Source organism: Prorops nasuta, unplaced genomic scaffold (assembly GCF_024137725.1).
Source record: "Prorops nasuta isolate Cenicafe-Biocafe unplaced genomic scaffold, Cenicafe_Pnas_1.2 PNAS00033, whole genome shotgun sequence".
NCBI classification, from domain to species: domain Eukaryota; kingdom Metazoa; phylum Arthropoda; class Insecta; order Hymenoptera; family Bethylidae; genus Prorops; species Prorops nasuta.
In genome coordinates this window covers 596,310-619,819 of record NW_027116830.1, presented here as the reverse complement: position 1 = coordinate 619,819, position 23,510 = coordinate 596,310, and the positions used below count along the sequence as shown (strand labels likewise).

The 23,510-nt window shown below is 31.6% G+C and overlaps 4 protein-coding genes across 6 annotated transcripts; 3 read left to right on the top strand and 1 right to left on the bottom strand.

The window, feature by feature from the left end:
* Positions 1-106: 106 nt before the first annotated feature.
* On the top strand, positions 107-4,355 carry LOC136783408 (sorting nexin-29). Its single transcript, XM_066743542.1, has 12 exons — positions 107-556; positions 980-1,230; positions 1,502-1,803; positions 1,902-2,018; positions 2,095-2,341; positions 2,423-2,552; positions 2,622-2,863; positions 2,950-3,165; positions 3,253-3,409; positions 3,523-3,663; positions 3,733-3,872; positions 3,943-4,355. The coding sequence occupies exons 1-12, from the start codon at positions 554-556 to the stop codon at positions 4,025-4,027; spliced, it is 2,031 nt and encodes a 676-aa protein (XP_066599639.1). The 5' UTR covers positions 107-553; the 3' UTR covers positions 4,028-4,355.
* Positions 4,356-4,525: 170 nt separating this feature from the next.
* LOC136783237 (terminal nucleotidyltransferase 4B-like) lies at positions 4,526-9,914 on the top strand. The gene is made up of 8 exons (XM_066743206.1): positions 4,526-5,502; positions 5,842-6,012; positions 6,097-6,454; positions 6,544-6,690; positions 6,764-6,957; positions 7,047-7,203; positions 7,288-7,417; positions 7,498-9,914. Exons 1-8 carry the CDS (start codon positions 5,138-5,140, stop codon positions 7,707-7,709), a joined length of 1,734 nt encoding a protein of 577 aa, XP_066599303.1. The 5' UTR covers positions 4,526-5,137; the 3' UTR covers positions 7,710-9,914.
* A 437-nt stretch (positions 9,915-10,351) lies between these two features.
* On the top strand, positions 10,352-13,854 carry Argl (Argininosuccinate lyase). The gene is made up of 12 exons (XM_066743508.1): positions 10,352-10,366; positions 10,466-10,573; positions 10,676-10,762; positions 10,894-10,977; positions 11,087-11,218; positions 11,279-11,379; positions 11,451-11,644; positions 11,730-11,929; positions 12,018-12,242; positions 12,342-12,448; positions 12,522-12,790; positions 13,818-13,854. The coding sequence occupies exons 1-11, from the start codon at positions 10,352-10,354 to the stop codon at positions 12,673-12,675; spliced, it is 1,407 nt and encodes a 468-aa protein (XP_066599605.1). The 3' UTR covers positions 12,676-12,790; positions 13,818-13,854.
* Positions 13,393-23,266, bottom strand: LOC136783389 (serine-rich adhesin for platelets-like). 3 transcript variants are annotated; one of them, XM_066743507.1, is made up of 14 exons: positions 22,168-23,266; positions 21,885-22,035; positions 21,002-21,621; positions 20,746-20,916; positions 20,044-20,669; positions 19,607-19,966; positions 19,275-19,521; positions 18,973-19,184; positions 18,768-18,915; positions 18,447-18,700; positions 18,198-18,360; positions 17,947-18,104; positions 17,808-17,851; positions 13,393-17,355 (listed from the first exon to the last, which is right to left on the bottom strand). In XM_066743507.1, the coding sequence occupies exons 1-13, from the start codon at positions 22,636-22,638 to the stop codon at positions 17,833-17,835; spliced, it is 3,600 nt and encodes a 1,199-aa protein (XP_066599604.1). In that variant the 5' UTR covers positions 22,639-23,266; the 3' UTR covers positions 13,393-17,355; positions 17,808-17,832. The 3 variants fall into 3 exon arrangements, with proteins under 3 accessions (XP_066599604.1, XP_066599602.1, XP_066599603.1); XM_066743505.1 differs by lacking the exon at positions 17,808-17,851; XM_066743506.1 differs by lacking the exon at positions 17,808-17,851 and having other exon boundaries at positions 18,768-18,897.
* Positions 23,267-23,510: the final 244 nt, after the last annotated feature.

Sequence of the window (23,510 nt, the reverse complement as noted above, 5' to 3'; positions counted from 1 at the left end):
ATTGCAAATGGACTCGATGGAGTCGGTGCGTCAGTATTGTCACTCAGTAACCTACATACATAAGACGCACAAGTCTATGAGAAGTTATTTGTTTCAAGACTTTCAAATTCAGCGTCTAAATGTCTAATTCGTCGTAAATTTCAATGTATTTGCCTGCTATATGTATAAACTATCACCTACTCTCACCACTTATCATCACAGTTTATCACTCCATGTGTGAGTGCTCTACACATAATAAAGCTAAGCAAAAGTCAAGTTAGCTATTGTGTTGAATTTGTTGTCCATGTGCTAAATTGGATGGATGGACGTAAGGAAGGTGTTGCGTTGTTGCATGGTGGTACCGTGGTATTTCATTTCGTCACAATTACATGAAAATAAACATCATTATGATAACTTAATGTCGATAAAATTGCCACTCTTCAACAGCAGCATCAGCTGTTAAATATACTAGTGCCTCGATTCATTTGTAAATAATTTTCTAACAATGAAACACTAACTTAATAATAATATGTCATAGTGATACATTAAGACATCTTCGCTGCAGCTTTTATCCATGGTACGTATACAAATTTTCCTTTTTTAAATTTATTCACAAACTGCAAACAGTTTGCAATATTATGTTCATTTTACGATTTTACAACGATCGTTATCGAAAACTTATTTATTGCTGCTTCTATTATACTCTTTGTTTCGTTTCCTGCTTGAGCATTGTTGCAAGTCAGTCTTAAATTGAGCCTAATCTACATGTAATTAATGCGAGCTAACCATTAAACATTATTTCAAAGGTTTTATCGGTTCCATTGTAAATCAATTCTTTTAAAATGAAAGTGTCTTATACTTTTTTATAACCTTTTTTTATTTTATGTATAAAATATAGCATTTTCTGTTATTTTTTCAATAACGTATGACAATGTTTTACTGAAAAACAGAAATTCTATATCTTCTCCTTAAATTATAATAACAAAATTATTTGTTATAGGCCCTGCGTATGATGTCAGCGATAGTTCCACATGCAACAGATAATCAGAATATTGATCATGAGGCTGAAAAACAAAAATTATTAGAAGATGTTCTCTCTGCTGCAAAAAAATGCCATATCAGATTTGGAGGACGCACAGAACTAGCCACTGAATCTGATATCTGTGTAGTTGAATTATGTAATATATTAGAAACCATTTTTAGCCATGGTTTACATACTAACTGTTTAGAAAAAATTAATTCTGCTTTAAGGTATTGCATTTTGATATACTACTTATATCTTGTTTCATGGTTTCAAGTATTATCATAATATTTCAATACTGATATTTCCACCCACCTATTATCACTTATGTGATTCATATTATTTTGATAAATAAAACATTTATTTTATTCTGTGAATACTCTTAATCGAAAAATATTCCATGCATTTCTTATAACAGTACTTTGAGAATGATGATTTATAAGCAATTTTTAATCTGAAGTAGACATATAAGGTATAATAATTTCTTTGTTTTTTTAATAGGCATGTATCTGATTTGGTATCAAGTGGCATTACAAGGCCTCCTAATGTGATTGATGCAGCCTTTTGGCCTTGTATTAAACAACAGCTCACCTGGCATGAGCAAGAGCGTTTTTCTGTATTAAAAAAAGTACATACTGATTATGGTAGAGGTAGAGCATGGCTTCGAGCTGTTTTAAATGAAAAGTCCCTTGAACGTCATTTACATGCTATTCTCAGCCCTGAAGTATTATCCAGCTATTATGAGGATTGGGCATTTTTGCTTGATCAAGAAACAAGTAGTGTTTTACCAAATGTTGCTGCCGGTTAGACACCTTTTTTATATTTTAATTTTTTTTTGTCTAATATTTGTATTATGACATTCGGTGATGATTGTTTGATATTAATACTATATTTTTTGTAGGATTAGCATCCATTTTATTTGCAATACGGGTGGATAACGAGGAATTAGATTATCATAGGGATACAGATAAGCTTAGAACTTCACATACAGAGCCTGTCATCCCATGTGTTCTTCAAGGTACTTTCTTATTTTAAATTGTATGCAGCCTTGTAAAAATTGAATTGAGAAAAATAAAAATAAATCTTGTATATAGGTCCACGTACAAAAGAGAAACACCGTAAGAAAGTACCAACTATAATTTCTTTCGATAACGACGACGAGCAGGAGTCAACTTCGAAAAACACAGTATCAATGAGTGCGCCAGCTACGTGTTTAAATTCGCCTACAGCTACGGAGACGAAAAATTTTTCTTCTCCATCCCCATCACCACCACCAAGTCTGAATATCCATTTAGATTGCAATAATGTAGCTAAGAACGAATCTGTGGATTGGCAACAAGAGTATTTATCTCTCTTCTTCTATTATTGCATAAATATTCATTGCAGGCACAGAATTGACACTAATACACTACACTTTTATAGTAAACCCATCAATGAAGGAAATGTATTAACACCATTAACGGATACTGACAACATGGGTGTTTTGGTTCCTGTATCTCCACTAGAGCCCACTCTGGATGACATGATAATTTCTCTGCCAAATTATTTAGATGCAAGTGGCTATGTTCAAATAAATATCTATATTTAAGAATATATAATTTGAATATAATTTTTTCAATAGGACGCTTCAGAAACTCCAGAGCCTGCGCTAGAAGCAGTTGAGCCACTGACAGGCACGGACGTCAGATTAGATATCGATAAACTTGATGTAGAGTCTTTGCGAAATAAATTAATTATAATGAACGAAGTTTTGGAAATGACAAGAGAAGATGCCGTCACTAGTAAACTACAACTTACTCGGTTTCAAAGACAACATCAGAATCATCTTGAGAGACACGAACTGCAACTGCAAACTTTAAACCGGTTAGCTCTTTTGGACAAATTGCTGGCATAATTTAATTTTAGTTAATAATATTTATATTTTTATAAATATAATAATATTCGTCTAGAGAAAATGAACTACTGAGGCAACAGTTACGAAAATACGTAACGGCGGTGCAAATGTTACGGAAAGATTCAGACACCACTGCTTTAACCGACGAAGATGCTACGTTGGATTATCATAACGAAGCACAGCAGTATGAAGAAAAATTAATTCAAGTTGCAGATATGCACGCTGAATTGATGGAGTTTAATTCAAGATTAACAATGCAATTAACAAACAAGTAATCTTTCGCTTTTCTTTTTTTTTTATTATATGTTTACCCATTTACTCTCCTTATTATTTATTGATTATGATTTGTAATATTCAGGGATAAATTATTAAAGATGTTGCAAGCTGAATTGGAATGTCTTCGCGGGCCTTTAAACGAGGATGGGTTCCCTTCTGAACCGCCTTGTTTGATTCATATTTGGATTCCTTCAGCCTTTTTAACTGGTCAGACATCGGATATTCATCACGTCTATCAGGTAACATGATCAGTTAATATAATTCTCTTGTTTTTTATGTTAGGTTTTTTTAAAAATGTATATTCATAACAGATTTCACGCTGTCTTTAAAATCAGTCAATGCAATTTTTTAGATTTATATACGAATTCGAGAATCGGAATGGAACATTTATAGAAGATACGCACAGTTTTATGCACTGTACAGGGAGTTGAAAAAGCACGATACAGTTGTCACTACTTTTGAATTTCCACCAAAAAAGACAATTGGAAATAAGGTAGGAATTTTTAAAATTAATAACTTTTTGATGGATCATCATTTAAAATTTATTTAAACATTTATTTAGGATGCAAAATTTGTCGAAGAAAGAAGACAAAAATTGCAACAATGGTTAAGACGCGTCGTTGGCCGACTGGCTCAATGTTCACCTGCATTCTCTTCTAGACCAAGCAGGCAAACTCTTATCTCCCTGCTTCCCTTTTTTGGGTAATTAATGAAATTATTGATTAACTCTCACTTATAATAGCTACGTTATAATGCAAGATTTTAATTTCAGCGATACTCCAGTTTTCGACGACTCAAAAAAGAATAATTCAGCAAAGAGAACGTATTCCAATTCACCCCAATATATGGGGCTATAATATATGAGTCATTTTATAGGAAATTTGTATATACATAAATTTATTTTATTTAATTGTTATTACTATTTCTATAAGCTTGTGCTTACCATAGAGACCTAATTTATATTGTTGATCTTTTGTACTAAAGTCTTGCACGGATCATTTGTCAAATCATTGACTAAAGTAAAAACAGCGTAAATTATTTTCAATAAAATATTAAACATATTTTATTTTTTTAATATTTCATTATGTCTATGATGTCAATGCTTGGCAAATCTTCCGACTATAATGATATTATTCGTACCTTATGAAATGGAAAGAATATGTATGTATATAAATAAATATATAATTTTAATGAAAAGTTTGTTGGGTGTCAAAGTGCGTCTGCGTGTGAGTGCTTTGTGAATTTTCTAGAAAGAGGCAGAAGTGACAGTGCCACCTGGTGACAATTTTCAGAAGGAAATGGCGAAAAGCAGATCACCAGAAGTAGAAATCCACCCAGCAGCAGCAATAGGGCAATAGCTGGTGGAACTGGGTGGAACGGTAGGAGCAATCAAAACCACCAGAATTCAGAAAGAGAAGGAAAAACTCGCGGTAGCAGCAGCAGTTATAAAATAGACATTTTTCTCATGTTAGCAATAACTGCACTCAGCATAAAATAAACTGTCCAAGGTCTATAAGTGAGGCCCCAGTAAAGCAAGTTAAGAAAAGAGAGAGAGAGTCACATATAGAGCCGAACGAACCATTAAGGATCATACAGGAAGGAACGGGAAACTAAAGGAAAAGGAACCCTTTCGTTCCTCCGTTTTGTTCTCCCTACAGTTGTCCTGTAACTCCCGTATTCATCCGCGGGTGTATGTTGTTCTCTGTGTAATGTGTATTTTTCTCGCAACATACATATGTGTGTGTGCGCGCACTAATCTCGTAGTTGGTACTACTACACATTACACTCTCTTTACACCTCTACACTAATAGTGGTGCAGGTAGAGTAGAGCTACAATTTTCAGGTGTTCGCAGTCTTGTGGTAAACGAAGAAAGAAAAATTTTTTTAATTAATGTTGAGTTAAGATTTGTGATAAGATAAGTGTGTGGAAAGCGGTAATTGTGGGATAGGGTACTCGTAACTATTTAATGGATCCGACTATCGGTTGGTATCAACCGGAGCAGTTCGGCCCCGCAAAGAACTTGTGGTTACAAATTTGGGAAGCCGAGAAGGGTCTCGACACCTTAACTCTCAAGAACGACACATCTTCCAATGTGATGATGGGCCTTAAGCTACAGCAACAGGACTACATAGCACTGGATACAATGAACACTCGTACTGATAATCGCGTACAGCATAATACCTGCAACAATTACTACAATCCTTCCAAGAGGAAAAGTGATAACCGTGCTAGTACATACGGCATGAACTACAATTACGAAAATTTGGTTGGGGTATATGGTGGCTGCCCATGGCGTGTACCCAACAAGCATTACTCCAAAGGAGTCATTGGGTAATTATTCATCAAATTTTTGTCTTATCTCTCTCTTATATATATATTAACTTTTACCGTTTACATTTATTTTCCATAAGTCCCCCATATGGAACACGCTTAGGTTATGTATTCTTTATCTCAACCTGAACACCTACTGCTTTCTCTACCCAACATGTCTCCCTCGCGGATTTAACACTAATACTACTCAATAGTGGTAAATCGTTCAAAGTAACGGAAAATAACCACACAAGAGACATAGCACCACTTCTTCTTTCTTTGAATTTTTTTTATTCCCTTTTCAAAGCTCCTTATTAACAATTAACTTAGTGTTTATCTTAACTATATTTTTGTTTTCAGACTTCATGAGGAGATTGAAGATTTTTTTATTTACATGTGCCCTTCCAATGAGGAACATATCCTACGAACAAGAGTGGTTAAAAGAATAGAACAAATTATTCACGATTTATGGCCAAATTCAAAAGTTGAGGTTTTTGGAAGTTTCCGAACAGGCTTATATTTGCCAACAAGGTATTGTATGATGCTACATATATTGAAGAAATCTAAAATGAGATTCTCCTTAATTGATACTTATTTTTTCAAATCATATTTCAGCGATATAGATTTAGTAGTAATAGGTATGTGGGAAAACCTTCCATTGTGGACTCTGGAGCGTGCTTTATTAGATCAAAATGTAGCCGAGCCATCTTCCATAAAAGTACTGGATAAAGCCACTGTACCAATAGTTAAGCTCACGGATAAAGAAACAGAGATTAAGATAGATATCAGTTTTAATATGAGTAATGGTGTTAAATCAGCTGAATTAATTAACTTTTTTAAAAGAAAATATCCAGTGCTAGACAAACTGGTAATGGTGCTGAAGCAATTTTTACTTCAAAGAGACTTAAATGAAGTTTTCACTGGTGGCATTTCATCTTATAGTTTAATTTTAATGACCATCAGCTTTTTACAGGTTAGCTAAAGGAATGAAAGTTCATTTAAATATACAAATGAAAATATATGACTGTTGAAGATGGTACAAAAATTTGGTCTCTTTTTTAGTTACACCCAAGGGAAAATGCTCATTGCGCAAGTGCCAATCTTGGCGTATTGTTAATTGAATTTTTGGAATTATATGGGAGGAATTTTAATTATGTAAAAACTGGAATTCGTGTAAAAGATGGTGGTACATACATATCTAAGGAAGAGGTGTGTTTCTTTGTTTAACTGTGATGGAAATGTTTTTATTCTCTTATTTCATTTATTTAATTTTATCTGCTAGGTTCAAAGGGATATGATCGATGGTCATAGGCCATCTTTACTTTGTATAGAAGATCCACTTACACCTGGTAATGATATTGGACGTAGTAGCTATGGTGCTTTATATGTTAAAGACGCGTTTGATTGGGCTTATTATGTCTTATCTCAAGCAGTTAGCCCTCTTAATGTTTTAATTAATGACGCAAATAAAGTCAGGTAAGAGTAAATATAATTTTTTATATTTTAAATGAATATGTTTAAACAATTAAAACATAATTACTAAAAAGAATATTGGTTGTTTACAGTATATTAGGAAGAATAATTCGCATAACTGATGAAGTAATAGAATATCGTAAGTGGATCAAAGAAACATTCCCACTAACTTTGAGTGAAATTGATTCTCTATCCAACAACTCTACTGGATCTGACACTTCAACCCTTTCTGCTCCAGCTAGTGATACTGTAATTAAAAATACTTACTCATTATAATCATTCTGATAATAGAGGGTTAATTACTATATTTGCAAGATTTACTTTTAATTTAAGGATTCTGAGTGCAGCAGAGGAAATTCTCCAAATACTGGAGGAAATCGAGAGGATAAAACGAAAGACAGGCAAGCGCACAATAATCAACAACCACATCACTGCAAAAAATCATATAAATTAGGAGGTCATGGTATGTAGTGTCAATTTTTGATTATAAACATTATATTTTTAAAAAATTGATCACAAGCTGTATGTTATAACGATTTTTAGGTAATCATCAGCATAGCTCAAAAGGAAACTGTCATCGCGGTATAAATAATAATAACATAGGTAGCCAAAATAAAACGAAACATTCACTTCACACTAATGGTAACAACAACAACATCATGAACCATAATACAAGTTCAAGGTCACAGGTAATGAAAAGAAAAAAGTCTTCGCCAGGTTTAACTCCTCGTGCACCTGGAGATTGTATACGGTGATGAATCGTCCATCCCGGGATAAACTTTAATAATATTATTCTTGTCATTTAAAAGTAGCGAACTCGATAATCACCCGCGACATCAGATTCTGACGATATTTCCGTGGCATCAAGAGTAATCTTCTCGCGTGTCACAGTCGGACAACTTGTATATTTTTTCGATTTAGACTTGCAGAGGGATAACATTTATGATTAAGCATTTGCAATTTAGAAGTAATACTATTCTTGTCAGTACAAAAGATATCCCTCTAAGTAGCTTTCATTTTGTAAATCGTACTCACTTTCATTCTCTATATTTCTCCTTCCAGTCTAAACCTTTATTTTTTCTGCTTCCCTTGAATGTCTGTCTCTCTATTTCTAACTAATTACCTACATACCTACCTATCCATCCATCTATCTATCTATCTATCTACCAATCAATCAATCAATCAATCAATTTATCTATCTATCTATTCGTATTCTCCTCACTGTACGATATTTCATTTATCATAGGCCGTACAGACTTGTAATAATGATAATTACCCCTTTTGCATTGATGCACTAGTAGCGCATAAAAATATGTGTAATTTTATCAAATATGGTTTATCAAGATCTAGTTTTTCAAGCTTGAGAACGGTGTAGATATAATAATACGAGAATTTTGCTGGGAGAATACAACATGCTTGTTGAGGTTAATGATTAAGTCTATGTATATATATATATTTGTTAATATATATACGTGTATGTGTACACGGATACACGAATGAACAAGCTTGAAGAACTGCGGCCAATTTTTTTTTTAAAAATTATGCACTTGACGCCACCTTCGAATAGCAATCGTGTTCATAGTCACAAATGAAACTCATTGTAATACATTTACCTGTGTATGTGTGCGCGTGTGTGTATGCGGCGTTGGTGGAATGTACATACACAAAGCATATTAATTGCGGTACATTTTTATTAAGAATTTTCACTAAGAATGTGTAAAATGTAAAACATACTCTTGTAGTTGCGATAAAGACTTAGTTTTCTATATGAAACTATATTCTTGTAACGAGGTGGTAGCAGCAAAAATTGGTATTATCGAAACTTACCTAATGTAAATAATGTAACATACGTCGTCATACATAGAAAAATAAGTCTAACCGTTATCTACTGAATCTTTTTTATGTTATAAGTATCTAAAAAAGTGCTGTTTATTGAAATGATTTTATAATGGCAAGTATTCGACGCTTTCATTTTCTTATGCGCCCGGTATTTTGTCAAACCGTTCTATTTTTTGTTTCTCCTCTTTTTGGTATATTTTGCAATTTTAATAAAGCCGCCGGTTTAACTCATTAGTAGCATTCCGAAATTATATTTGTCATCAAAGATGTGTTTAGCAAAACTGAATTAATTCTTTCCTAATTATCCAACAAGGAGAACTACCACACGAGGTACTTTTTTATCATGCTACGGATCTTTTTATTCGAAATCTAGTTCAAAATGAACTTAATCCTATGCGATAATCAAATAACTTCATCTGATGCTATGCATCTTAAATGTTTGCTTGATAAGGTTTTCATATTTTTCAGAACTGGTGTACATTCTGAATTATCTAAGAGTTTAAGAGAATCTTGATTTACTAATAGTGAAGCTATGATAGAGAAAGAAACGTTACAATGGATACACATTAATTTTATAGCATTGCATTTCAAAGAGAATTTTCTATACGGCAATATAGTTTGGAAAAGCCTTGATATTATTTTATTGCTCATACTATTATTATTATTGTTGTTGTTACTACAATAATTATTTTATTTTTATTTTTAAAATCAGAAAATTTTATGTTACAGCAAAAATGTGATTAATATAATTTTGTACAACAGGACGCAAATGTAAAGAATTTACAAGTGGATTCACGTGAAATTAATTTATACTAGAGTTTACATTCCTTGTATGATTTTTTTTTCATTCGTAATATTTATTGCAGATTATTAATATTATAAATGTTCAGTATTTAAGAGAATAAATCTTTTATTTATTGCGACTGTGTTTGGTAGGGAGCCATATTTATTTATTTTCAAAAACTTGTCATATCAAGACTATCAAATGCGATGAAAGTTAAGAATTAAATTGGCCTTTGGAAGAAATCTGTTATACCGTCTATTTAGTATCAATGCGCTGTAAAACGAATTAAAGGAATTTTCTATTCTGTGATTCAGTAAATGAATAATATAAAACTTCATTTTGTCTGTTGTTTCTAATAAACAAATTATCACCTGGTATTTTACTCTAAGAAATCTTAAGGGTTCTTTGAGATCTTTAAGAAATTTGCTTTAACCATTTTCTCAAGAAACGTGTAATAATATATCCCTTTTTTATTCCTAACAATTGATATTTTCGTATCTATCATTGCTTAAAACGTCTAATTTCATTCAAATTATAACTGACAATTATTTTTTAATTGAGTCAAAAAGTTTCTGATTTAGTCATCTCATGTGCTTTTTAAAGATTTTCCTCTTGTAACGTACACGTTATCAATTATCATACCGATAACACCATTTTTTTTATTCACGAGCTCGCTTGATTTTCGCAAGAGCTTTAAGACTTTTAAAATACGATATGGTATAAATATTCATAAATCAGTTATCGTCGAGGAAAGTAGGGGTCTGTGGAATCAAAATGTTGCCAGCTCGAGTAAGTTTATGCGTAAATAAGAATACATTAATATAGATGCTGCGTCTTATCTCTCTTAACGGAGCTTTTAATTAGAATTATCAATATTACCGATTTTAGAATTCTAAGCTGTGGGGTGGACGTTTCTCAAAAGACACGGATCTTGAATTTACTAAGCTAAATGCATCTATTGATATTGATAAGAGACTTTACGCCGAAGACATAGAGGTCAGTTGATCAACGAATTGGATGATAAGCTCTACTAATTTTTCCTCATTTAGAAATATTTACTTATATAAAGTATAATCTATCCTATATTTAACTTTGAAGGGAAGTATTGTCTACGCGAAAGCTTTATGGAAGTCTGGCATATTGACAGAGGAAGAACTAAATCTTTTGATAGATGGTCTACAGCAGGTTTTTAGTTTTTATTTTTTTATTATTTCTATTCTCGTTAATGTTTTATGATTTTCTTAGTATTCGCGTAAAACGAAGAACATTATGATTATCCGTTAAAGGGCCGCTTAAAGCGTAAATCTTGTATTTAGGTACGCAATGAATGGGAAGAAAATCAGTTTAAGATCCTGTCGGAAGATGAAGATATTCATACAGCTAATGAGCGTAGGCTTTCGGTATTTATTTGTTTCATTAGATTCTATGTATTTTTTTAACAATAGCCCTTTATTAAACAATATAAGCGTATATTTTCTTCTGGCCTTTCAATATATATATATATAAAAGGAGCTAATAGGCGAGACTGCACACAAACTTCATACTGGCAGAAGCCGCAATGATCAATCCGTAACAGACACTAAACTTTGGCTTCGAAAGTCCATCGAAAAGCTTATATCGGCTATAGTTCAGCTGATTCAGGTAAACTTTTCTAAAACTTATCGAGTTTATACATTTTTAAAATTATAATAAATTTTCAAGGTGATCGTTACGCGCGCGCAAGAAAATCAAGATATTTTGATGCCGGGATACACGCATCTGCAACGTGCTCAACCAGTAAAATGGAGCCATTGGATTCTTAGGTAATCTTTATAGGAGGATTTAAGTCTATAAAATTATTTTCATTAATATTAACCTTTCTTGTACGTTTTAGCTATGCGTGGTACTTGAAAAGCGATGCTGAAAAATTGCAGCAAATTAAGAAAAGTGTGAATGTTTTACCATTAGGAAGCGGGGCTATAGCAGGAAACCCTTTTGAGATCGATCGAGAATTTTTAGCAGTCGTTCTTGGCTTTAGTAGCGTTTCCCAAAACAGTATGCATGCTGTGGGGGATCGCGATTTTATCGGTACACTCGTTTCCTTTTTCTCATATATAATATTCCCAATTGTTAAATACGCTATAAGATTACTAATGATTTCTGTACATTTTAGCGGAATTTCTATTTTGGGCATCTTTAACATCCGTTCATTTAAGCAAATTAAGCGAGGATCTAATAATATTTAGCACGGATGAGTTTGGTCTTATACGTCTGTCGGATGAATTTTCTACTGGTAGCAGTTTGATGCCACAAAAGCGAAACCCAGATTCAATGGAATTGATACGTGGAAAAACTGGTACTTTAATTGGAAAGGTTAATTTAAAGTTAAAGAACTAAATCACTGCCATTAGTTTTTAAAGTCTTAATTTTAATTATGAGTAATTAATTTTTGGTATTTCAGTGTACGGGATTTCTAACGACGTTAAAAGGTCTTCCATCAACTTATAATAAGGACCTGCAGGAGGATAAGGAAGTTCTGTTTTCAACTTTTGATTCGATATATAATATGATTAATATCACTAGAAAAGTAATAGAGACTTTAACGATAAATGCAAAAAATTGTCAAGAAGCTTTAAATGCCAATATGCTAGCTACTGACATGGCCTATTATCTTGTACGGAAAGGAGTAAGTTTCTAGTATAATAAACTAATATCATACAGCAAATGCAGTAAGTCTTCCAATCATTTATAGATTGCATAGTATATTAATTATTGATTTATTTAGATTCCATTTAGGAAAGCGCATCATTTAATAGGACAAGTAGTTGCTTTATCAGAAGCTAAAGGTATTTCTTTAAATGAATTGTCCTTGGAGGATTTGCGATCAATAAGGTAAATTTAGTAGTTCAATGTTTAAGGCACCTAATTTATTACTTTGTTTAATAATTATTTATATGCTTTTCAGTGATAATTTGGATAAGAATGTTATCTATTTACATGATTTTGTTAATAGTATTGAACAATATAAAACAATTGGAGGAACGAGTTCCACAGCTGTTCAACATCAAATACAACAATTCAATGAATGGCTGCCACATTTTTCTCATAAAAATCTGTAGGATTGACTCGATAAGTATCAAACGTTCAACTTATTATTTTTGTGTATTAATAGCAGCTATTAATATTTTGTATTTTGCTTTTTTTTCAAATATTTAAAGGAATCTATTATAAAAGGTAATTCTATTATTTATAAAAAAGATTAATGAAACAATATTTCTCTTTTCTGTATTATGAGCTAATAATTAAAATACAAGATGTCCTCAAAAACTCAAGAACTTTATTAATTGGATGACTCTTAAGAATTTAACGAGTGATAATCCATTTAAAAATTGAAGTGCTGTCAACATTTTTCAAATTATTTCGACTTTGAAAAGAACGTAGATTTTAATTTTTTTCTCGAATCTAGATCTGAAGGAAGCTCTTGGAATGCGTTATAGCAACAAAATGTTTATTGCGGTAGTAATATTGCCACTGTCAATTTTGACATCTCACTCTTCATAAATCGTACTGCATCCCTTCTGAATTTTAAAATAAACACGTTCTCTCTCTTTTCTTAAATATATACCTCATATACATAGACCCACATAATAGTTATTCAAATCCTATTTCTTTTCCCCTAGAATATTTTGGCTTTCTAATATTTCTAGATTATTGAAATTATATATATATATTGTTGTTGTTTTCCACTAATTATTGTTCTATATGAAACAAACTCAAAGATTCTCTTTTGCACCAAATATATTATTAAATCACTTTGACACATTACTGCTAAAAATAGCATATTTACATTTCGCATGATGAACAAAACGACAGAACTGTTGCACATATCATAAACAATTACAAAATTATAATGATAGAGATAAACTTAATATAAAATATTTTTAGGCACTAGGCATAGAAAAATATATTGCATATGTTTACCACTCAAACACATTTACATTTAAATATTTCTTGATAGTACTTCATTTAATTTAATGTCTTTTAAAATAATACAGATTATGAATGAAAATAATTTTTTAAGATTATATTTAATGAATATATATATATATATATAGGGTATACCTTATATAACGAGGGATGGTTATATATGGGGTAACAAAAATCTATTTGAATGTGTTTTTTGCTTTGGTGCAGTGGTAGCTTATTAGTGTTTCCACTTTTTATGAATGGCAAATAATTAGATTAGTCAATCGGTTTGTAGGGTGAATATGGAGCTGATGGTTGTTCGGATATTCGTTAAATGGGCCAAGCTTATTAGTAAGAACTATGTGAGGAAATATTTTTTATCGAATATATCGAGTCGAATGAATCAATAGGTAAGTATCGACGCTATCATGGATGTGGTAACTTTGTATTCAGTTGATATTTATTTTTTCATGTGTCATTTTTCTGCATGTATAGTACTATATATATGCTATGGGCGTTTAACTATTAAAAACCATTACAATATTAAAAATATTAATACAATACATTTAATGTATACAGAGTGTCTCAGAATTGATGGTGAACCATAAACCTTGAACAAAAGAGCCGATTCTGCGAAGAAAAATTTTATACTATTTCTTAATATGGTTGATAGTTATCAAGTTACATAATACTTTATGTAGCCTAAAACTATCAATTTTTAACCCAATAAATATCAATAACATAAAAAAAATCATTAAAGTTTGTTATTGTTTATTACCATACCCATAAAAAATTATCCGACACTATTTTTAATATTGTTCATATTTAACGAGTTACATAATAATGTTTGTAAGCTATAGATTTAACCAATTTATACCTAAACGAATTTTTATGCAATTTGAAAAAATTAGAAATATGACGAAAGTTATAAATTCTTTTATCATTATTATCATATCTAAAAATAACTCTTATAAATCTTTTCAATATTATTAATATTTACCAACTCGCATAACAATTTATGCAGACTCTTGGATTGAACATATTGTTATGTAACTCTGGAAACATTAACAATAATAATATATTGTGTATGTATGAGTTTTCTTCCCAGTTGAACCCTTCTATTTAGTGTTGAGCATTGTGGTCATCAATTTACAGATACCCTGTAAAATCAAAAAGCTAATAAATATTAAAGTATATCTTTAATCCAACTACTTAGATCTAACAGTGCCTAAATAATAGGATGCCTCGAATTAAAGAATATTTTAATAATTAATAACTTTTTAATTAAGGGTCAAAACTTATGTAACAATCATTTTTATGTTGAATAGAGGCTAAAGAATTTTAGCATAAACATAGTGACTCGCTCTCAAATGTTTTGACATATTGATATCGGACGGATTGTGTTAAAGGTGTATAAACTACCTGATATCTATTCTGCTCCCAAAAAATTGACAATCCAGGTATTTTAGTCAATGCGGCCTCTTTCTTTCTAATACAGGTCGCCAAATCGATGCAGGTCAGTTTACATACTCTGAGCTTCATCAACTTCACTCCGCCAAATTAGAATTGTAGAGACCTTATTGTTTAAAATATATCAATCGTCAATTTTTTGGAAGCAGAATCGATGCAGGCTATGTTAGACTGCCAGAGTCAGTGATGCTAGAATTTAAATTTTTTAAAGCAAAAAGACGAGTGGATGAAGATATATACACGTATTGCAAACGTGCAAATCTTCTACATGAGAACGATCTTGTGTTTTTGAAGCCAAAAGTTCAATTCTGGCACCATTAGCCAATGTAGAGTACGTCAGAAAATCACACAGTTTGCGCGCAAAAATTCATTAGCTAGTACCCAAAAACCTTTGAATCGGCTCTCCTTTACCAAATTTTCAGATTCATTATAATTAAGCGCACATAGTGTATATTTCTGTCGAGGAAAAGATCTAATACAACAATAACTTTTCGCTTTTGTATTATATTTCACATATAGCATGTCTATTCGTACATGTACCAAAGTACAATAAATATCTCAGCGGGAGCCCTTCCTATCATATGAAAAATTTCTCTATAATATTATTGATATAATAAAAATATATCACTATAAATAGCGTAAATGGCTTTCATATAGATAACAACATAATTTGTTTTAACAATTTTTTAACGAGAATATAATAAAACGATGCTGAAAAATAGCACCTTCTTGTTGCTCATTAAATGTATTATAGATCAACAGTATTTTAAACAATTTTTTGAAATAAAAAAAAATGTTTGAAAAAATTAGATTAGTTATAGATTTGTCGATAATAACAGAGGCTGCCGCTGAAAATGTCTCTTATCAAATTACAGTATTCGTAATACAATTATTTAGCTTCACACAAAGATGACGTGCATATTTACATATAAAAATGCAAGAAATCTCATATAACTCTTTTAATGATAACACAATATTTCATTGTTCTTCTAAAGCATACAAAATTATGAAATAGGCAGGTTCATATTAAAATATATTGCACATTCGTAAAGCCAATTATTGTGTTTTTTAATTATTTACCACAATACTTTAGGTTTGTTCATTTTAGCTACACTTCTTACACTTTCTGCGCTTTTAGTACTTCTGTCATTTTCCGTTTTATAAGTTGATACCGTAAGAAGGGCACAAAGTACAAAAGGTACAGCGACTTTCTGCTAAACCGAACAGATCCTATGAAACTTAACGAGTTCGTAGAGATTCTAAAAATATTTTGCTAAAGAATATCTTTACTATGAAGGATAAGGCACTTAATATCCACCAGAACATAGAGGAATAGGGATAAGAATATGTTATCCCGTTAAATATAAGAGATGTAAATTTTGTTATATAAGTCATTTTTGAAGTTACTTTCTACTTACATTGAAACAGGTTCTACACAAAAAATTGATTATACATAAATTTACGAAGATACATGAATTTTTACTTTCTAGCTCTGGGACGTCATAAGTGCCTCTCATCCTGTATAAATATGATGCATCAAAAAGAAATACTCTAAAAATATGCTTAAACACACATAAGTGCCTATAAAAAAACTTTAAACTAAGTCGTTGTAATAGTAGGAAAATAAAGAGCAAAAGTCATGGATCCAGATTTTTCTAAAACATATTTGCCACAGAAAAAATATACTTTAAACTAATACCTATATATAGTTTTAATATTTAATAAAAATTAAATTACTGGCATAATTGTAATAATAGGTAGTAATGCCACTCTTTGTATTTACTAATATATGAAATTGGTCGAAGCATGTTAAACCATATCCTTCAATTTAATTAGGATAATTTTAAATCCGAATTCCGGAATAAATAATAAATATCAACAATTTACAGCTTCCCTATTGCATCAATATAAATGAAAATGTTGTGCATTTGAAAATATTTGTATATCATATATTTTCATTAAAAAAATTTATATTTATAGAAAGATTTTAACCTTGACTTAACAGGCAGTTATTAAATATTTGGAAACAAACCTTCCCCAAAATATTAATTTTAACAATTATAATTATTATTGTGTGCATTGATTAAATAAATGTATATAATACAACTGTTATCCACGATTAACTTTGTGCTATTTGGTAATAACAAAGTAAAACACGTTGTGAATGGCAATTTTTAAATATCCCCTAAGCATAAATCGATCATTCCGAATCGTTATGAGAAAAATATATATTTTGAACATAATGTTATTGTAACTTATGTTAAAATTGCAAGGTGTCGTCTGCGGATACTAGCAGCTCATCGTCACTCCAATTATTAGCTAGTCCAACATGTCCGTGGAAACTTTGCGATCTTGCAACATGACTAAAAATTAAAGAGAATATTTTTATAGACTCAAAGGTTTATATAATAAACATTTTTTTAATTAATAAAGTAATAGACATGTAAATAATCTAAAAAAATTGATTATAGTTTGATAAATCGTTAAGAAGCATTGATTATTTAAAAATTCAAGAGTGATGTAAATTTCATAATTAAAAAAGTGCAAACCATGTTAGAAGCTGTTAGTAGAAAACATTCTTGTACAAAGCAACATTTTACCAAAGCGTGTGTCATTAAAAGTTAATTAAAGCTTTTACATTTTTAAAATTGCAATATCACGAATATATGTGAGAAGCAATAACACAAAAACAATAGGATGAGAACAATTTTTCAGGAGATCGATAACGAGTTTTTATAATATTTTTTTTATAAATAATATAACTCTTGAAAAAAAGTTTTTCGAAAAATCATGTTTCTTTTATTAAACCACTTGCCTATATCAACCATCATTATCTAAGACTACCGATCGCTATCAGTCCTACCAACATAGTAAAAACGTTAATCTTGTAATAAGAGAATTAAAAATAAGTTTACATGTGTGTAAAGTGTAAAGAAAGAAAAATTTAACATTACCTCGGAGAAAGACTGGAGCTTGCATTTAATTTAGCTAAATTAGCCTTCCTTCTACCTTCCATAGCAGCTTTCATAGGATCATAACTCTTACGACGCGTCCAGTTTTGCATTTCCACTTCTTTTGTATTTGGAAGTAATTTCAATTTAGACTTAGGAGTCTAATAACAAAATTTCGTTAATATCTATTTATATTCTAAGATCAATTAAAATAGTATTGAATATTTTGTCAGTTGTTGAATTAAGAAGCTTACAATATTGGAAGCTCTGCTGGCTCGCATACTAAAGCGTCCAGAATCAGTTCTTGAAATACTTGGAGTAGTCTCCGATTTGGCACGCGATTCATGAACATTTTTAGTCTTAACAGATGTAGTAGATGGTCTTAAAGAAGGTGAATCCAATCTGTTTCTACGTAAACTGAAACCATTAAAAGAAACAGTAATTTTATATAATTTCTAATATTTAATATATTTAGATTGAGTTAATTTTAATTATCAAATAACCTGAGCGCCCTGTTATGCTTAGTATTGGAAAATGGAGACTGAACAATTGGATGACGTTCGTCGCTACTTTCTGTATCGCTACCTGGATGAACTTTAGACGTATTCTGATGTAAACTATGGCTTGTATCCTCATCAGTTTCTCCATCAGAATCAGCTGGTTGAGGCCGATATACTGTAATTCGTGCCGACATTGCAGACACAACGTTTTGAGTTGTTTTCAAATAGGAAGACGTTTCGAGATCGCTATCACTTTCCTACAATTATTATTTATAAGAAAACAATATCTTGACAAATTTTTCTATGTTATTAAGTTATACAAACCACTCGAGGGCTGCAAGGCGGAGCACCGTGATTGTCCACTATATTTTCGTTGTCCGACCAATCATCGGCTAATGATAAAACACCACCAGTTCCGTGAAAGCTGGCCGATCTCAAAACTGAACTATCAGGACTAGCAAAATAATTTATACTAATTTAAAAAAAAAACAAATCAGTCTTAATATTTTAATCAATATCCAATACTTACTTTCCCGAGCTATCTTCGGTACTTTGCAGCTTTCTTGATCCGTCAATAATTTTTTTTCTACCTTCCGCAGCAGCTTTCATGGGATCATAACTTGTTCTTCGCTTCCAGTTTTGAAATTCTACCTCTTTGGATGTGAGAGTGGAATTACTTCGAATAGACTTTTTATGATCTTTTGTGGCCTTTGGATTAGGCCTTTGTAAAGCAGATCCGTGCTGTAAACGAAGTAAAAAATAGTTATTTTCCTTTCATATTTTGAATCGATTAAAATGACCGTGTTTGATTACGGATATTCATTAGCTTACAAATGAATTTTTAGGTGCTCTCATGCTTGATCTGCCGGTATCTGTTCTAGAGATGGACGGTGTTCTAGGCTTCACTGATTCAGACTTTTTTAATAATTCTTTGCTATAACTGCCTACACTACTCGTTCTATTACGGTGATAACTTTGTTGCTTAATTGGCGCTGATAGGGACTTAACATCTACTTGAGATCTTCTGCGTCTTTCTTCCGGGGTTGTATTAGGTGTTGTGTCAGACTCACAAGTTAATCTATATCATAATTATTTGTCAGTGAATTGTGGACTCAATTAATAAATTTAAATTAAAGTATAATTTTATTTTTTAAATTACTTACCTAGAACGTCTAATACTAAAGGTTCGATTCAATTTAATTCCTGAGGAGATGGGAAGCGCCGAAGATTTAGTGTGATAATCCCCAGTTTCGCTGCTGCTGTCCGAAACCACCTGATATTTGCCTCTTATAAATGGTGTACCAATATCATTGGCATTGAAGCTACTATGCCGGGATATAGCAGTTTTTGGCTTAGAACTTCTAACGTTAGCATTACTCGCTGATCTCTGAATATTCGGATAGGCTTGAAACTCGAAGTCGTTTTTTAAGTCGCCAATTTGTCGTGGCGATTGGTCTCTATTGCGCATCAAACCAGTTTCATGATAATTTGATGTGCTATTAGATTTCCTTAACATATATGGGCTAAAAAAATGAAAAATATGAATATAAGAGGGAATTTTATCTAATTATGTACTATAAACATTTATAAATATATGTACCTATTTTCAACACAGGTAAAATATCCAACATTTTTTGCTGGTGAAGTTTTTAATGGATTTTTATTCCTCTCTAGTGCAGATGGGTGAATATTTTTCGTTGTAGTAGTTTTACGTGATACTATAGGGCTATTTGTAAGTCTGGATGTAGTCGATCGAAGATGACTTAAACTAAGGCTGTTTGTATGTTTGGAATCTTCTTCCTGATACTTTAATTTATCTTTTCTAGATATATTGGATTCAGTGGTATTGGAAGCACACTCTTTTCTGTCTAAGGAGCTGCTTCTCCTTCCCAATTGGCAGGAAGCAATTGCACGGGACGGAGAGCTTAATACGTCTGGAGTGGTATCCTCATACTTTGGCTTTTCTTGACTAAAATATTTTCGACCACTCCTTCGATTTTCATTGGCATTTATTCTTTTAAATAATGACTCTGATAAACTACTCCTCCGAGCTGAACCTGTATGAACTGGCGTACGCTGGCAGCTGTGGGGCGGGGTATTATAGCTATTGCTAGTATCGTCATCTGATTCACCACCAGAGTCTATTAAAGTATGTTGATTTGTTACAACAATTCTCTCCTTTACACGCAGATAAGACTCTGTATCCAGACTGCTATCGCTTTGCTCCTATTTTAATATTTTATCAAAAATCATTTCTATACACTATAATAAACATATCCTTTCATATTGAAAATATACGTACACATCGATTACGTAGAGACCTTTGCAAATAGATTGGAGAGGGAATTTTTGTGGGTGTTAAAGGTGATGTGCGTCCTGTACTTCCTCCAATTGCAGGTGGTAGGGAATTATGTTCTGCTACCTGAGTAGCCCATTCTGATATCCACATATTATTATCTCTTGAAACACTCATCTGATAAAATTAATAGTAACCATAAAGTTTAATTGATATTAGTAGTTTTAACCAAATAAGAGTATCTGTAGTTTATTCTGCATACCTTAAAGTTATGTACATATGACTCATTACTTTCTTCCTCGGTTAAAACACCTACACTAAATACTTTATCAATATCCATTCTAGCTTTTTCTTCATCTGTATAATCTTTATGAACTGTGTAGGTTTCTGCAGCACTAGCTGCACCATCAGACCCAACGTCAGCAGTGCTAACATTGAAGACATCTAAATTTGAATTTGATGCATCTTCAGTATTGATATCCACAGAACAACTAATACTTGAAAGATTGCTATCTTTTTCAGTCATATTATCAAACTTATATTCTTGCAGTGTACAATTAATATTAGACAGCTTATCCGAAATTTTATCAATAGAGTTTCTCAGCTTTTCTTCATTCTCTGATTTACTATTATTTTCAACATATTCTATATTTTTTGTATAAGATTTTTCACTTTCAATATCATAATTACAAGCTTCAACACGGCTAAGATCATTAAAAGTAGTTGCCTTTTCTGATGTCCAATAACCTTTTTTATTCATTTTACAAGTATTAGAGTTTAACTCTAATGAAAAATTGTGACTTGATAATTTGTTATATCTTAGTTGTTCACTGCTAAAAGATGCATCAGATTCAACACTATTTTCTATTGGATGTTTAGAACCTAAAAATATAAATAAATATAATTAACTATAAAAATAGTTTATAGTTAATAGCAGCTTATGCCATAAATAGCATAAATTTAATGCTGCTGGATTTTAGGAGCTTATGAATTATGAAAAGGATGTTCAAAGTATTTGAAAGGAATATTAAATAGTGTGTTAAGGATGACTTCATAGTGAGTCATATACTATGTAAATAGCATAGGCATTCAATATAGACATTAACTGTTAATTTTTATTAGTTTAGAAATAATGAAATATTTACCTAAGCTTTTCAATTTATCTGATATATCAACTTTTCTTTTTGTGTCATCTTCATTGCTAAAGTAACCTTCTGAGTGTGTACTTGGAACATTTTGTATTTGAATTTTATTCGGAGAGAGCACCGGCCCACATTTCTTAGCACTTATTTCAATCTAAATACAACAGTATAAGCAATAAAAATTTAATAAATTTTTTGTACTTAGTAATATACTAATAGCTGTGTTATATTTATAATCAAAATTTTTACTGCAAGCACAGTAGAAGCTAATATGGAGAAAAAATACCTTTGAAGCAGATAAATTTCTTTTGTGCCTTGCATTATATTTTTCAAAGAGATTTTGAAACTTTGTCGTATCAGTATTCTTGTTATTACCAAAGTCAATTGTAAAAGCTAATGCAGGCTGGGTTGGTTGACTATTTACGATATCAGACAAAATTCTCTCTGAAACTTCTTCATTGCTAGAAATATTATCCTTTAAATGGTCTATTACATTCAATTTCTCTCCTCTCACTGATTCCCCTGATATTTGATTCACTTTGGTGGACTGTTCAGAATTGGTAGATTCAACAAGTATATCTATGGACTGTCCTTCATTATTTGACGTAGTGGTTACGGACAATAATAGATCTGTTTTCTGCGTATTTTTTTTCGCAATATCACTTACTGATGATCCTGTTAAGAGTTTAGCGTCTACGTCTTCGCTTGAATTTTCCACTTCCATATTCACAGCCATTGAACATTTTGTTTGGTACATGCATTCATAATTTTATTACCACTAAATACCCTTCCACATTTAGATGAATCGGTTATAAATGGTTTCATTAATTGTTATTTTATAAAATGAGACTTGGGCTTGGGCAACGGTAGTTGAAAAGTTCAATATAACATGCGATTTCTTTAATGTACGAAAAAGTGCAGATCAGACAACAGTCAGTCAGTGTTAGCACTTAGCAGTCCACAAGTTCAGTCAGGTTCTATACTGATCAATTCTGATCGTTCTGATTGGTCTGATCTGATTGAGGATTGTATGTGTTGCGTATGAGCGGAGTGTTTACTACAGTTAAGAAGACCTAATGTACATACATACGTGTGCACACCAACCCTACGATATTGAATTTGAATTCAGAATTTAGGCGCTGTATACATACATACGTATACGCAAAACTCTGTCAAATATGACAAAATTTATCGATAGATAATAATGATAGTATGTGTACATACATACGCACTACTCCACATTCTCACATCACTTTCATTGTGTGCCGATTGTGCCAGTTCACACGGAGTGACATGGACCTTACACATAAAAAACAGCAGGTGTGTTCTTGTCATTATGACAGTAATGTGTCAAAATACAGTCCTACCAACTTGGAAACAATTAAAGCTAGTTTAGAATTTTTTTTATTTTAAAGTTGTTAATGGCTAGCGGCATGAAGTGTAAAAATGAATGCCATATGAATCTGTAAATTTAGATTAATTTTCCATTAGAAGGAAAACAGATGGAAAATGGAACCAATCAGTATATTAAATTAGATTAGCAGAATTATATTATTGATATTTTGAATACTGTCCAATTGATATATGTAAATCGGTCAGATAATAGAAGACAAATGCCCAACAGTTTTC